The sequence below is a fragment of the Ctenopharyngodon idella genome, chromosome 3, assembly GCF_019924925.1.
Source record: "Ctenopharyngodon idella isolate HZGC_01 chromosome 3, HZGC01, whole genome shotgun sequence".
NCBI lineage: Eukaryota > Metazoa > Chordata > Actinopteri > Cypriniformes > Xenocyprididae > Ctenopharyngodon > Ctenopharyngodon idella.
The window spans coordinates 29,170,327-29,188,083 of NC_067222.1; the positions used below are offsets into that span (position 1 = coordinate 29,170,327).

At 36.9% G+C, this 17,757-nt stretch overlaps 3 protein-coding genes across 4 annotated transcripts; 2 read left to right on the forward strand and 1 right to left on the reverse strand.

Annotated features, from left to right (window-relative positions):
• The first annotated feature begins 1,266 nt into the window (after positions 1-1,266).
• On the forward strand, positions 1,267-6,193 carry ccdc43 (coiled-coil domain containing 43). 2 transcript variants are annotated; one of them, XM_051887608.1, is made up of 5 exons: positions 1,267-1,793; positions 2,253-2,343; positions 3,040-3,148; positions 3,265-3,374; positions 3,624-6,193. In XM_051887608.1, the coding sequence occupies exons 1-5, from the start codon at positions 1,620-1,622 to the stop codon at positions 3,809-3,811; spliced, it is 672 nt and encodes a 223-aa protein (XP_051743568.1). In that variant the 5' UTR covers positions 1,267-1,619; the 3' UTR covers positions 3,812-6,193. The 2 variants fall into 2 exon arrangements, with proteins under 2 accessions (XP_051743568.1, XP_051743569.1); XM_051887609.1 differs by having other exon boundaries at positions 1,279-1,793; positions 3,040-3,175; positions 3,325-3,374.
• A 96-nt stretch (positions 6,194-6,289) lies between these two features.
• moto (minamoto) lies at positions 6,290-14,633 on the reverse strand. The gene is made up of 8 exons (XM_051887606.1): positions 13,835-14,633; positions 13,289-13,402; positions 12,806-12,945; positions 12,368-12,481; positions 10,242-11,961; positions 9,896-10,030; positions 7,872-8,052; positions 6,290-7,532 (listed from the first exon to the last, which is right to left on the reverse strand). Exons 1-8 carry the CDS (start codon positions 13,838-13,840, stop codon positions 7,330-7,332), a joined length of 2,613 nt encoding a protein of 870 aa, XP_051743566.1. The 5' UTR covers positions 13,841-14,633; the 3' UTR covers positions 6,290-7,329.
• A 318-nt stretch (positions 14,634-14,951) lies between these two features.
• On the forward strand, positions 14,952-17,503 carry fzd2 (frizzled class receptor 2). The gene has a single exon (XM_051887607.1). It carries the CDS (start codon positions 15,195-15,197, stop codon positions 16,845-16,847), a length of 1,653 nt encoding a protein of 550 aa, XP_051743567.1. The 5' UTR covers positions 14,952-15,194; the 3' UTR covers positions 16,848-17,503.
• Positions 17,504-17,757: the final 254 nt, after the last annotated feature.

Here is a 17,757-nt window from a genome sequence, read left to right on the forward strand (position 1 = left end):
ATAAACAGGAACAACACATGGACACATTTCTTACTAAACTAATAGAAGTCTAATATCAAAATACAGAGGCTAAATTCATTACACTGTTCCTTTATGTGTGCATCCTATTTGTTAGTTTGTTTTCAATGAATGAATTTATTCCTTACAGTAATATTGTTAAAGCCTAATGCCATTTTTCCCCCACTGGTTTCACCACTAGAAGTTGAGCAGAGTGAGCATGAATACGCAAGAGACTTGTAAACACCAATAGCCACTTTAGATACAATCTCCAGGATTTAACCCTGTAAACCCTGACTTACAAAATAATAGACCAAAAAAATCTATATATATTTTAAAATGGATCAGCTTATTGAATCTTTAGACAAAATATTAAAATAATAATCAAAAAAATCTGCATATGTGTTTATCATATTTGATCCATTAGACTTTTATGGCCCATATGACACTATCTCCTTGAGAAATAAAAAACTTTTTCAGGAGAAAAAGAAATACATTTTAATTTCAAAATGAGCAAAAATATGCTATTTTGTGCTGTTGATTAAATCAATCAATGAAATTTTACAACAGTATAAGACTACTTACATAAAATGCATATAAAAATCAGTTGTCATTCTTTCCCAATAATGTCCATTTGCAATGTTTGAGAAAAAAAAAAAAAAAAAAAAAAAAAATATATATATATATATATATATATATATATATATATATTCAAAACGTTATTATTACATGTAATTTACAAAAATCTCTAAAGATTTCAAAGCAAAAAGGCATGTGTAGCACAGACATTTTAGTCAGACTAAAGCCTTTTACCTGTTACAGAAAAGTATGATTATATGGTTTATATGGTTAAACATGAACACTTTTATGCAGACCTACACAGTTCATTGAACATAAACACAAGTACGCCATACAATATATGTAGGCCTCAGCACATTAGTATGATGCCTTTATAGATCACTGTTTCAACTCTTATTATGATTCCCAAGTGAAAAGACACTATTGGGATCAAATACAAAATAGGTGTATAATTGTGCACACCACATAAAATGTGTTAATCTCTTGCTAAAATAAAAATAAAATAAAAAACCTGAAATGCAGCAGCTATCCAACAGTTCTTTACCTGGGTCCGGACATGCACCTGTGACTTCAGTCTCCAGTAAAGTAGTACATTGGCAGCTACTGTCCTCTAGTGGTGAGCTTTGGTTTTAAAATCAACTGTATTGTTCTCATGTTGCGGCATAAGACGTGTGTATACAAATAAGGCGTGTTTGAAACATGATGTGCTTAAAGTTATGAGCATTTAAATAAGCTTCTCACACGACACGTACTACAGTTCGCGGCACTTACTTATATGGATATAAACCTAAATCTAATCTATATAAAAACGCAAGTATTAAATGTAAATAATGAAATAGTTCGCTAATTCTTTCGTATTTCTTATTGAAAAGTATGTGTATTGATGCTTCATTTGAAAGTTTTTTTTTTTTTTTATCGAAAATTAAGGATACATATATTAACAATGAGAAGAAAAAGCTTTATTTGAAAGTTAGTGTACCGCATTTGTGTCTGGCATTCTGTGCGGACATCCCGCCTCATTATCAGGACCCCAGCCAGGCAAGATGGCGGCGCCCCACCAAATCGCCGGGGAGTTTGAAAACTGGCTGAACGAGCGGTTGGACTCCCTTGAAGTAGACCGAGAAGTTTACGGAGCATATATACTCGGAGTGCTTCAGGAAGAGGAAAATGATGAAGAGCAGAAGGATGCTCTTCAGGGCATTCTCTCCGCTTTTCTGGTCAGTGCACGCGCATGACACTCGCACGCTCAACTCAGCTGTCAAGATCTTTCACAAGAGTGGCTCTGCTGTTGTGAATATTGTCAACTTTAAGCATTGTTAAGACCAACTCAACATAAACCCGAAATACGTTTATATGTTAAAAACTGAATTATTTTACTGGTTTATTCCCTCCCTCCATTCGAGCAATTAAAGTGTGAAACTTGATCAAACGCTTGTTGCCATTCCCCGGCTTTACGATCATTGTTGTTATTAACTCAATAAATAATCGAACATGTGTAACTTAATTTCACGTTTGCCCTTTATATCGGAAACTATATTTGGATGTAGGTTTACGTAAGGTGTGGGCAAAGTTAGATCTGTGTTATAGTGGAAAGTCAGTGTAACCATTAAAATACAGTCGTTTCCATGAACGCGTTAGACTTGCATTGGTAAACAGAGGTCACTTTATTCTCACAGGAAGAAGACACGCTTGAAGAGGTTTGCCAGCAGATCCTAAAACAGTGGACTGAGTGTGGCAGCAGATCTGCAGCGAAGAATCAGACAGAGGGTAGGAAAAGATGAATCACATTTACCCCATATACCAGTTTAATACTGCAGCGCAGTGCATTTGTGTTTATTATAATTAAATGGCAGAGAATATATATATATATATATATATATATATATATATGCACAAGTTTTTTTTTTTTTTTTTAAAGAAATGAATGCTTTTATTCAGCAAGGACGCATTAAATTGATCAGACGTGACAGTAAAGATCTTTATAATATTAATATATATATATATATATATATATATATATATTTCAAATGTAGTTTCTTTTAAACTTTATTCATCAAAGAATCCTGAAAAAAATGCATCACAATTTCCTCAAAAATATTAAGCAGCTCAACTGTTTTCAATTTTGATCATCAAATCATCATATTAGAATGATTTCTGAATGATCATGTAACACTGAAGACTGGAGTACTGATGCCTTGTGGGCAAAGGACACTTCTTTAAAAAAAAAAAAAAAAAACACTTTAAAATCTTACTGACCCCAAACTTTTGAATGGTAGTGTACATGCTCTTAAAAGTCCTTAAAAATTCAATTGTGTTGAAAGATTTTTTGTTGTTGTTCTTTTCATATCATCATCTATATTTTACAATACAAAATAATAGTGACTTTTTTTTTTTTTTTTTTTTTTATGAATTTGGATTTTTTTTTTCAGTCAGTTTGACCAAATTGTTTTTTTCTGATTTCAGATGAGGTTCAGGCCATTGCCAGTCTGATAGAGAAGCAGGCACAGATTGTGGTCAAACAGAAGGAGGTGTCAGAGGAGGCCAAGAAGAGGAAAGAGGCTCTACTGGCTCAGTATGCTCATGTAACAGATGAGGAAGAATATCCTTTCAATACATATCTGTTGTATTCTGTAATGGTTTCTATGATTGATTTCCATGACACCCTGTTGAAAACAAATTATCACTCAGTCTCTCTCAAGCTCACGGTTCAGCTGATCCAGTGTGGAGCAGTTTCCTTAACGTTTGTACTGAAGATGAGGAGGAGGAACAAACCGCAGTGGGAATACCCATTGAAAAATGTATCCTTTTTACACAGTATCGCTCCACTATGATACTATGTAAATTATATATTTTTTATTATTACATAGTATCGCTTTACTATGTAATAAAAACAACCACTCTAGGAGAAGATCTCTCCTCTGGTTATGTTCAAAGTGTATAAGTACTTGTTTAGGGTCCAGTGCTGTTGTAGGAACAGCTGCAGCGTGATCTACATTGTTAGATTAGATATCTGTATCATGAACTGTTCCCTTCACTGCCAGCCCCAGCCCTGTTCAAAAACACCAATGTCGAGGATGTTTTAAACCGCCGCAAACAGCAGCGTGACCAGGCCAGAGAGGACGCACAGAAGAAGAAAGAACAAGATAAGATGCAACGCGAGAAAGACAAGCTGGCCAAGCAGGAGCGCAAGGACAAAGAGAAGAAACGCACACAGAAAGGAGAGCGCAAGAGATAGAGGGGAAATAGAAAAAACTTTGCAGACTATATAATGCCAAGGTCATTTACCTAGAAGAGATAAAACAATGAGACCTCAGCAGACAATGTCCCAAACAAACATGTATGCATCCATATCCAGTTTTGGGTCTGATATAGTGTATTGAAAGATAATGTTGGGCCTAATGAGCTGTTTTCTTGTACAAAACTAATCGCAAACCAGCAAACTGGGTGAGAATTATATCGTGACACATTAATTTCAGATTTATTACAGGTGCTGACTGCTGTGCTACTTATTTAAGGGTAAATCACACAAAACTGCCAAAACATGTTCAGGTCACATTTCAACCCAAAAATCTATACATTTATATTTTGTTTAAAGACCCAATTCTCATTACTCTATTTGAAAAATATTTAAATTGTAAAATAATTGTAATGATATATACAAAACATCTTACTAATTTTACTTACTAATACATCAACGTTTTATTAATTCATTCTCTCGTTTTACTGAATCATGGCCACATTGTAATAATTAGTTCCTTTTTTATATATATATATATATATATATATATATACAATTTTTTTTTTTTTTTTTTTTTTGAATGGTGAAATGTGACCTTGACATGTTTCTGTGAGATTCTCTTTAACATTTACCAGCAGATAACTATCATGCTTGTGTCTAAAAACAGCATAACTTCTCTTTTTATTGCCTTGAGGGACTTTCAAATAACCTGTGAACCTGTTTTATATGTTTTCCATAAGCTGCTTCTTAGTAGCACTCCAGTGATTTTTTTTTTTAAAACAGTAACTCAAATTACAAAAATATATCTATATTTATTCAGCTCACAAGCTTTTTCAGAACAACCTGAAACCAACTGAAGCCTCCTTGTCATGTAGCAATATATGGAGAGGGCTCAGAGACAACCCAAAGACAGAGAAACATAACTGCTAATGAATAGGCGGGACATGTGTACCTTTTTTTTTTTTTGTGCTCAAACTAATAGTGTGGTGGATGTTTCTGTCTCAGTTGTGGTTTATTTTTATTGTAGGACACTGAACCTAAGAGATGATCCTAAAGCAAGAAGGGTATATGTGTGCAAATATATCAATTGACAACAGTTCATTTGAAAGCTGCTACATATTGTGCCAATACCTTGTAGACTGCCTTCTCATATACTACAATGGATTGCACTGTAGGTAAACTAATATCTTTAAACCTTTCTTGTCTGTTTGCTTGTAAGATCAGGTGATTTGAGCATTCTTTAATCAGAGCAACAATATTTAATATTTTGTATGCTAAAATATTCCAAAATTGGTACAATAAATTGAGCTGTGTAAATTAACGTGTTCACTCTTGACTAATGTGACCAGTCAACTTGAATCACAGAGAATGTAGTCATTTTATCTAATACTCTTGGTGTCATATAGGTTTTATACCACAGCCACAAGGTGCTGTTTTAAATGAGATGTTGCAAGGCCACTGGTAGATGAATTTTTTTTTTTTTTTTTTTTTATCCCAGATTTGGTTTGTCCAAAAGAAACATCAGAATGAATCTTCCATTTATGCAATAAGAGCTCTAACTCTTGAAAGCTGATGACTGGTAAAACTGTTGAACATTGTTCTCGTCTGTCCAAACACTGCTCTGATTTTTTATACATCAATACAATTTAAATGTTGTAAGGTCAAATCTGATTCTTGACCATATTCAGGGGTCAAAATATGAAAAACATCCAAAGGATTTTATAATGGAAATCACCTAGTGAGTTACGCTTTTCAGAAATTATGATATTTTGTAATTTGTTGAGCCTAAACTGCTTGATTTGAGAAAAAAATATGGCCTGGTTTCACAAACAGAGTTTAGATTAAGCCAGGATTAGGCCTTGGTTCAATTAGGATATTCAAGAAGCTTTTATAAACATGGCATGCCTTAGAAAAAAAAAAAAAAAACATTACTGGTGTGCATCTTGAGATAAAACAATGGCACCGACATATTTTAAGATATATCAGTGCAAGTTGCTTTTAGTTAAAACAGCTCAAACATACATTTTAGTATGAGACTAAGCTTAAGCCTTATCTGTGAAACCAGGGGTTAATTTTCTGGGTAAATATTTAGGATTTTCAGGACTGAATGAAAGTAAGGAACTTGTTTACAAATGGCTTTTCATTATTTAGCCAACCAGCTGTTTTTGGTGAGTTGATGCCGACACTGTTCTTTTAAAACGTACATTATTCCAAGTGAACAGAGAAATTCAGTAAAATATACTGCAGCGTTATTATTTTACAAGTGGTTTTGTTTGATAAAGTCCAAGATCTGCTTTTTTTTTTAATTAGAGCAACATTAATTGATTATTTGTATTTTGGATCAATGTTTAATTAAATAAACAATAGTTTTATACACCAGTCTTTGAGTTCTGGGACTTCACTGCTGTGTTATTTTAATTGTTAAACTTGAACAAAAGCAAGGGCAATGAAACAAAACAGTACAAGCACACATCATATGAACAGTGTCAGTCTGTAATATTTGCAGTTAACAGGTTGTTCACATCATTTATTTCAGTCCATGAATGATGTTATTCTCAGCAACTCAATATATCCTCAAATTATAGTTACATCACAGACAGATTGACCACATACACATTGAAAAACAGTGACTGAAATCTTGAGTTCAATTCAGAATTTAGATAAGTTGCGAATAAATAAAATTGCGTTCAGATTTTCAGAAAACAAAAGACAGATTTAGAAGAGATTTGTGATTGTCATTGCTTATCCAGTGAGACCACTAAAAATCAAGTGCTGACAAGAAAATCGAGCACAAATAAATAAGTAAATAAAAATAACAGGACAACTAGAACACGTCCTGCTGGCCATAAATACTGTTTTTGATTTTGTGAATGTGTGTATCGGAAGACCTTCTGAGTATTTTGAATAGGTTTTATGAGACAATAATTAAACTCACAAAAAAACTGTAACACAAATATTTCTTTTTCTTTCTTTCTTTTTTTTTTTTTTTTTGGTTTCCTATGTAACTATTTATAATTTTTTGGTCAACTGGGCAAAAATATCCCATTATCCTCCAAAGCCACAGATCTTACTCTTGCCGCACATTCTGTACCATTATCACCATTAGCCAGTTAAAAGGTCCTTCTTCTGATTTCATCTCTCTTACTGTGACAGTTGTTGAATCAATCTTTCATACTCTCTCAAAAAGCCTTGTTTTTACTGGCAGTTCTTCTGGGGTCCTTGGACAAATAGCTAAATACTGATCTTACTGCCATAATTCTATGTATTTTGGAGAATTTGATTATAATTTGATTGGTGGTTTTCACTGAAGACTGATAAATATTAAAGAACTGGAATTCCATCTGCTGCCCACAACTGAGCCTAATGTATCACTATATTGGAATAACTTAAATAACTCATTCATTCCTCTAAAAATGCAATTCTATCACCTCTTATGCCTTTTTGGACATGTTAGATCGATGTTACTTTGTGTCAGAAAACACACACACAACGACTGTATACCTGCCAGACAGTGATCACAGGGTAGTTAGTGCTCTCTCCAAACTGCTCTGCTCAGGACTGTCTGGGCCTAAAGGGGAGCAGGCACCTTTCGCGTGTCCCTCCTCTAGGTAACCGCTTGTTTTGGGCAAAGTCATTTGTAATGCACACCAAAGAGCAGTTCGGGCCTTTCTGGTGCTGCTGCACATGTCCTTTACTGCAGAAGCCAGCAGAAGTATCTCTGTGAGATTTGAAATACAAAAGAAATAGTGTGATAAGAAAGTTAAGGAAGAACGTTTTGATGGTATAATCTACTCTGGGTCAAAAACATCAAAGAATAACTGAACATAATACTTTATAATATAATAGGTTGGGATTATTTTATTTCCATTAGCTTTCATTATTTCACCTTGTAATACACACCATATTGGCACAAAATAAACCTATGCTAACTAAGCATCAGGTTGAGTAGGACATATTTCCAGGCCCTGTCATCTTCCACTATCTTTGGATTGTAGCTTCACACTAGTTTACACAAGATGTGTACTTCCTGCTTTTGTTATAGTGCATGATCACTAACCCCTGTCCTCTCTAAAGAAGGCCGCCGGCTGCCTCTGTCTGCTGCCAGCATTGATGAATTCGTCCTTGCGGCGTGCCTGAGTGATGTAGATGACCTCAAGATGCCTGTCCAATGCTGAGCCGATATTAGCATGAAGTGGAAAACTCCGTAACTGTTCCATCTTGCCTAGCAAGCCAGCCACCTACAAACACAATGCCATTTTGCATTATAATATGAAAAATTTCATCTCATCTGTTAGTATAGTCTAAATAAATTTAATTCTAGAATATAAGATCACAAAGTATCAAAATAGACAAAAGCAGGGTTAAAAAAGAAAACATTTTCATCCCATGTACTCCCAAATATGATAGTATATGTGATATATATCAGATATACAGTATATATCATATAAAGACACATTTATAAAGTAAAAAATAAAAATACGATAAATATGTATAAAATGTTTACTTTATTTTCCTTTTTTCTACCCATCATGTTAGACATACTGTTAAGATGTAAAACCTGAAGACAACATAAAACTATGGTTGCCAACAGATTAAAATCATTGTGATTATTCTTTCATGATTTTTGATATTTAGAAGGCACGATATAACAGTAATAATGCAGGGCTCGACAATAAGGACTGCCCGGTGGCCCAGGGCCAGTGTGAACGGCGCTCGGGACAGCTGATGGAACGGTCACTTGCCCAATCGGGCCAGTGCTGTAGGGTGTGCGTTAAATATCGTCTATGATATCGTAATTGTTGATTTAACGATCTGACATAGAGTATGTCCCCCCACTTTATAAAAACCAAACAAAAACACACTCATTGAGTGCACGCATACACTACGTGATTTAGTCTAGTAGGTTAGACTAGTGCGCGCACATATTTAGAGTGCACGATTTCACTGCGTAATTTAGTCTATTAAAACGCATTTAGAATGCCCCCAGAGTTCAAGATAAGGGGCAAAAATGCCCCTGTATGTCTTTTATATTTCTATAATTTAATATAGTTAACCAATATTACACGAAGAGCGCCATTTTTATCCAAATATAAGCATGATTTCAAATGTGATATTGATTTTATACAACATACAGTTTAATAAACTAGCAGTTTATATTAAGTGACTTACATTTTAGACACCTAATCGCTAGTTTCGCTCAATTTGGCCAACGAAAATAGTTCCAAAAATAGTTCACAGCATTGTTTTGCATCTCTGAGCAACACTTCCTGAATGAATCTGCTTTCTGAATGAATCGGTTGAATCTCAATGACTTGCTCATTAACAGGAACTTGCTGCCACCTCCTGGCAGGTTTAATTTCACATTTAAAGTATCTTTTCATTTTAGAAATAATTTCAAATAACAGTATTTAACCTTTTATATTTTCAACATTTCAAAACATTTATGTATCTGTAACTGCTCCTGACTGATTAACTTTAATAAAGTTTAATCTATAGTTATACATTAGATTACAATTTCTATAGGCTACCTGAAAATCTCCTGTTTAAGCCTACATAAAAACCAGAAAAGCACCGTTTATTTCATTTATGTTTATTCTGTTGTATTTATTTGTGCTATTACTTGTAATTTGATTATTACTTACTGTTTACTTGTCTAATAATATTTAAAATTTAAGTGAGTTAATCTAGTAGCTTTTGGTGCCATAACCTTATTTATTAAAGTTACATGTATCAAAAATAATGAAAACAATAACAAGGCTTATTTTATAGGCCCATTTTCTTTTATTTTTCTTTCTTTTTTTTATTGTGGGGCCAGTAAAAATTTTGGCAGGGCAAGTAAAAATTTGAACCACTGGCCCGACTGGGCCAGTAGAAAAAATCCTTGGCGTTAAGCCCTGTAATGTCAAATACATAAAATATTTTTATTTATTATAATTTTATTTATTTTCTAGACATTTTTCCACTATTTTTCTCTGAATTTTCGGCAGACTCACTTAGCACCCTCTTGTGGCCACCTATTTGAAAACCCTCAGCTAGAGTTTTATAAAAAAAAATAAAAAAAATATTGGACAGAAAGCTGACCCTGGCTTGTTCACGCAGCTGGTCTACAATAAGCCTGTCCACTCTGGATGGGTTTGGAGGCATTCTGGGTAAAACGCTACTGGACACCAAAGACACATGCTTTCCTGGGTAAGTCTTTGTAAGAACAGCTTCTGCCTGTCAGAAAAAATACAACATTACATAATGAATTAAAAATAGGTCGGTCTGCAAACTACATGGTAATTTAACAGCATGATTCACAGACAGAAGCAGTAATATGCAATCCATAAATTATTTTCCTAAAAAAGGCACTGTTTTGGCTATAATACCTGAAAATTCATATATGAAATACATGAGTACCCTCATGTCTCAAGAACATCACACTTACATTCTTTCTTTCTCTTTCCAGCATCCTCCACTGCTCGTAACATTCCTCCAGGTAAAAGTGTAGCTGACTGTTGGGGCTTCCGAGTGCCTTGCCATACTTGGGCAAAGTCATGGCAGATAGAAACCCTGGGAATGACCCATCTCCTGACGCTTGGCTTAGCCCAATATATTCTTGTAGATAGGGGCTGAAGGGTGAAATATCTCCATCAGGCAGACCTTCATTCCTGTCGACAAGGGGCACAGAGCAGTAGGAAAGCGGGGGTTGCGACTGCATTGGGTGGCGTGCACCTTTTCTGAGATCACCCATCTGATATAGGAAAGGGAAAAGTTGTGATGGTGTGGCTTTGGCTGAGTTTGAACTAACTCCGTTGTATCTCATTTGTCCTCCGTACATACTGCCCAGCCCCTGGTATGGACTTTGCAGGAGTCCTGGTTTTTTGTCTGCCTCTGTCAGGAAACCAGGAAGTCTGGGTTTCATGCTTAATCGCTGACTAAAATGCCCATCGATCATAAGGCCTGCCGACGACCTGCTGTTCTCTAGCTGGAAGTCAAAACCTGTGACGTCCACATTTCCTGCTCCCTTCCTTAAACTTTCCAGACTAACCTGGCCTATTGCACCATGTCGATTTACTGCATTCTCTTGACTCAAATCAGCCGGGACTCTCGCTGCAGCCCGGAACAATTGCTGAGAAGGAAGTAATGGAAAAGCTCCAGATGTGGACGTGAGCTTTGCAAACCCATATGATCCATTGTTGCTGTTGGGCTTTGCTGAAATGTTAGCTTGGATTTGATAATGGTTTGACTGGACAGGCTGGAACTGCTTTACACCGGTTTGAGCTGTGCTGCTTCCTATCGGAATGGCTTCTTTGTTTGGGTGCAAGGTTGAAGGTGCGACAGTAGACGAATAAGGTTTAGGTGGCGCAAACCCTGAAAATTCATTTCTAGTATAATGATTTTGTAAAAGAGTCTTTATATCCTCCACTTTAGATCCTATGTGCTCCAAATGGTTGCGGGTCACCTCTCTCTTAAAATTTGGTGTTTGAGTAATAAGCTCTGACATCCTTTGAAAAGGATGACTCTTCTGCTCTGCCATGATTTCCTCGGGATTCCTCTGAGTTAAAAGCCCATTCTGAGTCGATTCTCTGCAGTAGTTCATATCCTGCTCTGCCAAGAGAAAGGCCAGTTTACTGACATCCTGCACAGAGAAAGATTGGGTGTTTCTCAGCTTATCTTTGCTTACAGTTGAAATATCATGAGATGAACTGAAATAGGAGTCATCCATTTTTTGTGGAGGGCAACAGGAGTTGTTGACTGTGTTTATATAATCAGACAGGCAGTTAGTGGTGCTGCGGTATTCTTCATCCTTCTCAGGTTTACCTGCCCTGGTCTGGTAGAGGTTAGAGCGTAACGCTGGGGGTGTGTTCAGGCCTGGTGGGCGAGGGAGATCTTGAGGACAATATGCATCAGCCTCTCCATTACAGGAGGTGAAATTGCAGGGAGGTGAACAAGAATCAAAACCATTGAAATTCTGAATTTCGGCCCACTGATGAGATTCTCTGCCTGCTGTCTGAGGACAGACATTGGTGACGAGTTTAGGACAAATCTGGTTTGATGGGAATCCAGAAATGGACGGCATCTGCACATCATTATTTAAGTACTGCATGCTATCCTCTCTTGGTAAGTTTGGAGACCAGACACCTTTCAGACTAGATGGTAACTTGCTAAACAACAAACAATATATATAAAGATTTTGTTATACATCAAGTTCATGCATTTCATGACACAAGCTTAAAGAAAGCTGGTGAATGTTTGGATTAAATGATAAAATTACTAAAACTGTCATAACATGTTACCACATTTTTATTTTTATTTTTTATTGTTTTTATTTTTTTTTATAAATCAAACACAAACAGTATACTCAAAAGTAAAGATATTAAAAGGCAGAAGACTGTATTTTGAAGCATGTAATTTTTTTTTAATCCTTCTATTAGTGAATTTATATTGTTATGCCTTAAAAAAATGATATTAAACATTGCTTACTAAAGTCATTTGAATCAGAAATTAGCTATTTTTCACTTAATTAGCTTTACATGTTAATTTCTGATACATAAATGAAGATGGACTTACTTCTCTGAGACGTATGAGGAGTATGGGTCCAATGAATCTGGTTCTTCCAAGATGTCTGACACTAATCCATAAAGATCAGCCTCACTCCCACAATTACTGGCATCTACCCGATTTCTATGCAAGATAAACATTAATATTTAACAACAAACCCCTTTTGGCTCACTGTTTTAAAATAACATTAAGGTTGAACCACTGTAGTCACATGAACTGTTTTAAATATGTCTTTAGTACCATTCTGGGCATCTAAAAGTGTAAATTAATTTGCTGTCAATGCAGGCCTCACTGAGCCATCGGATTTCATCAAAAATATCTTAATTTGTGTTCCGAAGATGAACGAAGGTCTTACGGGTGTGGAACGACATGAGGGTAAGTAATAAATGAAATTATTTTCATTTTTGGATGAACTAACCCTTTAATATGTGTAAAAATAAAAATAACCTGTTATTAGGCATGACTTGAGGCCAATCCACTGATTTACAGTCTTCCTGAGTTGGCCAAACTGTATAAGGTAGTGGTGCGCAGTCTTGCAACACTCTGTCCGAGAACGAATTGAAGAATCCACTGTCACTGAAATTATTCTGCAATTGAAAAACACAGCATTTGCTGATGAAAAGCACATAGGGAGACAGTAATTTGGATAAAAATTATACATTTAAAAAATATTTTATTTCAAAAAAAGATTGTGGGTGGGTAAAAATACCCATCAATATTTGGAAAGACATTTAAACTCATATGGTCTTTTAAGGCAGAGACTGATATCTGACATCTTTATCTAAATAACAGCTAGTAGTTCCAATTACTATATATTAAGACATACAAGGTAAAATGGCAAATCAATATTCTAAAATCATAATTGTATTCTTTTAAAAATATATTTATGATGTAATGACAATTTGAACGACATTATGAAGGTTTTCTCACCTGAGGCCTGTAGGTGGAAAAGTAGGAGTCTGGTCCTGAACTATGAAATCGATCAAAGACGCTTCTTGCTCCATTTGTATCCACATTAATTTTGCTTTTCGCTGCATTATTAACCTTAAACACAGAAGAAAATTATATTAATATGACCTATGTGCTAATGTAAAGGTAAGAATTATTTAATAAAGCATAATAAGAGTAAAAAAAATATACTATATGAAAATGGACAATAATGACACGACAAACACACACATTTCCATAATATATATAATTATCAAAACGTGCCATGTGACTTTTTGTACATTAAATCGGGTCAAATGAGGCCTTGTGCGGATTTTCTTTCGACTGGTGATACGACATATCTGTTGTCCTTGCAGTTAAACATGAGTGGATATCATTGCCCTTTACTTTTCTTACTATGCTAATGAATATTTTAATTGGGTAATCTATGTGTACACTGTATTCGGTCGGTAACCAAGTTAACTTAAAAAACAGACAGAAAAAGTGAACTAGCCAGAAGTTTTTCCTCAGAACAACAAGCTCTCTTACCTCCATTGGCAATTAACTCTGCTGGCAGGGGGCCTCTCTCTATAAATTACTTATGATATAAATATTATAAATATATATTGTTCACGATTGTTCTGATTAACCAAATGATTTATTGTGAGAATAAATTAAAGACGTCAACCCCACGACGGGCCAACCTCTTTCACGTAAATTTAACGGAGAAGCTCGCGCAACCTCGCCCTGTCTTCTTCACCAATGTACCCGCGAAGCGAGCGTTTGCGGTCTCGAGACTCGAGCCGACAGTTCTATTGGCTAAACCGGCTTCAATTAGCCAATCAGAATCAATCAAATGTTCAGGCGCAGAGTTGCAGTCACGCATAGCAACGAAATAATATTTTCTCCTTGAACACATAAGAAATTACATGAAATGTGTTCTAGTGCCTCAGGATTTTTTTTATTGTTTTTTTTTTTTTTTTCATCAAATTAATTAATGTCCCAATAATTAATCCTTTTTCTCTTACCCTTTTTCTATTCTTATTTTTCTTTATTAATTAGAATTTTCTTCTATCCAGAACAGCTAACACTACACCAAAACTATACATATTGCTACATACATTTGTTTGTATATTCTTATCCTCGATATGTCACTATTATGTCACTATTATCAATATTACTAACCTTTTGATTTTATACTTATTTAAAAAAATGTGAAATAGTTAAAAAAAAAAATAAAGGCAAAAAGAAGAAATAAAGCGATGAAAGTTACTGACAACACAAGCCACAAGATGTCGCCACTACCCATCAGTCACACGATAGATAGATAGATAGATAGATAGATAGATAGATAGATAGATAGATAGATAGATAGATAGATAGATAGATGTTTTGTTGTTGTTGTTTTGTTTTTCGTTTGTTTTTTGTTTTTTTAGAAAATATGTTTTTTCAAGTTCACGTTCTCTCATTCCTCTATACTAACTTCTTACCCGAATAAAACTGACATAAAAAAAATTATAAATGCTTTACGTTTTCAGATGACTATAATGGCATATGGTGTTGATATCGGTCTTCAGTGATTCAATTGGTCCGAAGACCTTGTGATGGGGGTTTAGGGTAAAAAATCTGTTTCAAGACCCCCGAAATCCCTCCTCCTTCTCATACTCCCTTCAAAGTCAGCAACAGGCAGCCCAGGGGGAGCTTGAAACAGTCTGACGGACAAAGGGGGAAAAGTCATGTAGTCGCTTCTGCGCGCAACAGATATTCCTAGCAAAGTATGCGATTTACACTAGTTCCTGTGAGTTTATCGAGACTTTTTGTTTTCGATTAGCAAATAATATGTCACCAAAAGCATAGTTTGTGGACTCCCATTGTATTCAGTGAAAGTTAGGCGGAACTTTCCGGGACAATGCAGGCGAGTGGAAGTTTGTGTCTGTTTTTGGCACTTATGTTGCCGTGCTGTTTCGTGGCGTCTGGACAGTATCACGGAGATAATGGAATAGCCGTCCCCGACCACGGCTTCTGTCAGCCCATAACCATCCCCCTGTGCACGGACATCGCTTATAACCAAACCATAATGCCAAACTTGGTCGGACACTACAACCAAGAGGATGCCGGGCTGGAGGTCCATCAGTTTTACCCGCTGGTCAAGGTACAGTGCTCGCCCGAACTTAAATTCTTCCTGTGCTCCATGTACGCGCCAGTGTGCACAGTTTTGGAGAAAGCCATCCCGCCATGCCGCTCCATTTGCGAGAGGGCAAAGCACGGCTGCGAGGCCCTCATGAACAAGTTTGGCTTTCAGTGGCCAGAGCGGCTGAGATGCGAACATTTCCCGGTGCTGGGAGACGGACACATCTGCGTGGGCCAGAACGACTCCACGGCTACGGTGGCGCCCGTTCACATGCCCGTTCCAGGAACGCCGGGCGTTCAGCTGTTCTCTTCGCCGGACAAACCGTTCCGCTGCCCATCAATGCTCAAAGTGCCGTCCTACCTCAGTTATAAGTTCCTGGGCGAGCTGGATTGTGGTGCTCCGTGCGAGTCCTCCAGAACGAATGGGGCCTATATGTTCTTCACAGACCAGGAGATTGAATTTGCCCGGATTTGGATCCTTATCTGGTCTTCTCTTTGCTGTGCGTCCACTTTATTTACCGTAACCACTTATTTAGTGGACATGCAACGTTTTAAGTACCCCGAGCGTCCTATTATCTTTCTGTCTGGCTGCTATACCATGGTGTCTATTGCGTATATCGCTGGCTACTTTCTTGGGGATAAAGTTGTGTGCAATGAGGGCTTTTTTGCCGACAGCTATAAAACCATCGTTCAAGGTACGAAGAAGGAAGGGTGTACGATTCTGTTCATGATGCTCTATTTCTTCAGCATGGCTTCTTCGATCTGGTGGGTCATCCTGTCTCTCACCTGGTTTCTGGCAGCGGGTATGAAATGGGGCCATGAGGCTATTGAAGCCAATTCACAGTACTTTCACCTGGCTGCCTGGGCTGTTCCAGCTGTAAAGACTATTAGCATCCTGGCCATGGGGCAAATCGATGGAGACGTGTTAAGTGGCGTCTGCTTTGTGGGCCTGAATAATCTGGATCCCTTGAGGGGCTTCGTGTTGGCCCCCCTCTTCATCTACCTCTTCATCGGCACCTCTTTCCTGCTCGCGGGCTTCGTGTCGCTGTTCCGCATCCGCACCATCATGAAGCACGACGGCACCAAGACCGAGAAGCTGGAGCGCTTGATGGTCCGCATAGGCGTCTTCTCGGTTCTCTACACCGTCCCAGCCACCATCGTCATTGCCTGCTTTTTTTACGAGCAGGCCTTCAGGCAGCACTGGGAGAAGAGCTGGATCAGTACGAACTGTAAGAGCCTGGCCATCCCCTGCCCCATGCAGTCCTTTCCTCACATGACCCCCGACTTCACCGTCTTCATGATCAAGTACCTCATGACTCTCATTGTAGGGATCACTTCGGGATTCTGGATCTGGTCGGGAAAGACGCTGCACTCTTGGAGGAAGTTCTACACGCGTTTGACCAGTGGCGGGCAAGGGGAGACCACCGTATGAAACGGGAGATTGTGGTCCACGTTTTCTTGCAATAACTGATTTGAGTTTTCGAATACAAAAAAAAAAAATCCTAACAATTACAATAGGGTTTCAGCACTTCGTGCTTGAACCCCTAATAATAAAGTGCCTTTGATTGTCAGTATTTTGAAAGCAATTATACTTGTCTATTTTCAGACTGTCAGAGACTTTTAAGTGGAAAGAGAAATAGGATGTGAACCACTTGGCTTCCCCAAACAAACACAACCAATTTGATACCAAGTGCAGAAAAGTTTTCCTCCCCCATTCTGTTGCCCCCCTGTTTTTTCTCATAAGCTGCTGGCCATAAAAACTCAACTTGGAAAGTGAGATACCAGCTGGGAATTCAACAAACGACAGAGCAAAGAGAGCCGAGGGGGGAGGAGAGCTTGAAAACTTGTCATCTAATATGGCCGGCAGTTGTGTTAAATGTAATTAAAACATTGTACATAATATTTGTAAAAATCTGTATTTGAACATTATTATATATTTGTATTTATGCAAAACTATGCTTTTTTGTGTGTTTTTCAAAGTTTGATACTCTTCTCTGTATTTAGAATTAGCAGCCACTAGTCTCTCTCTCATATCTTCTATACTCATGTTTGTCTTTCTGTTTCAAATTAAAGTTGCTGTACATAATACTCCTCCTTTTCTCTCTGTAAACCTTATTTAGTCCAAAAGTGAAAGCCCTTCTCATGATGTGTGTTGTAGATTTAAAGGAATAGTTCACCAAAAATGAATATTCTGTAATCATTTAGTCACCCTCATGTTGTTCCAAACCTGTATGACTTTTTTCTTCTATGAAACACAAAACAAGATATTTTGAAAATGTGTGTTATTTTGTCCATACAAAGTAAGGCGGTGGGGTCTAATGTTTTGCATTTACAGTTTTTCA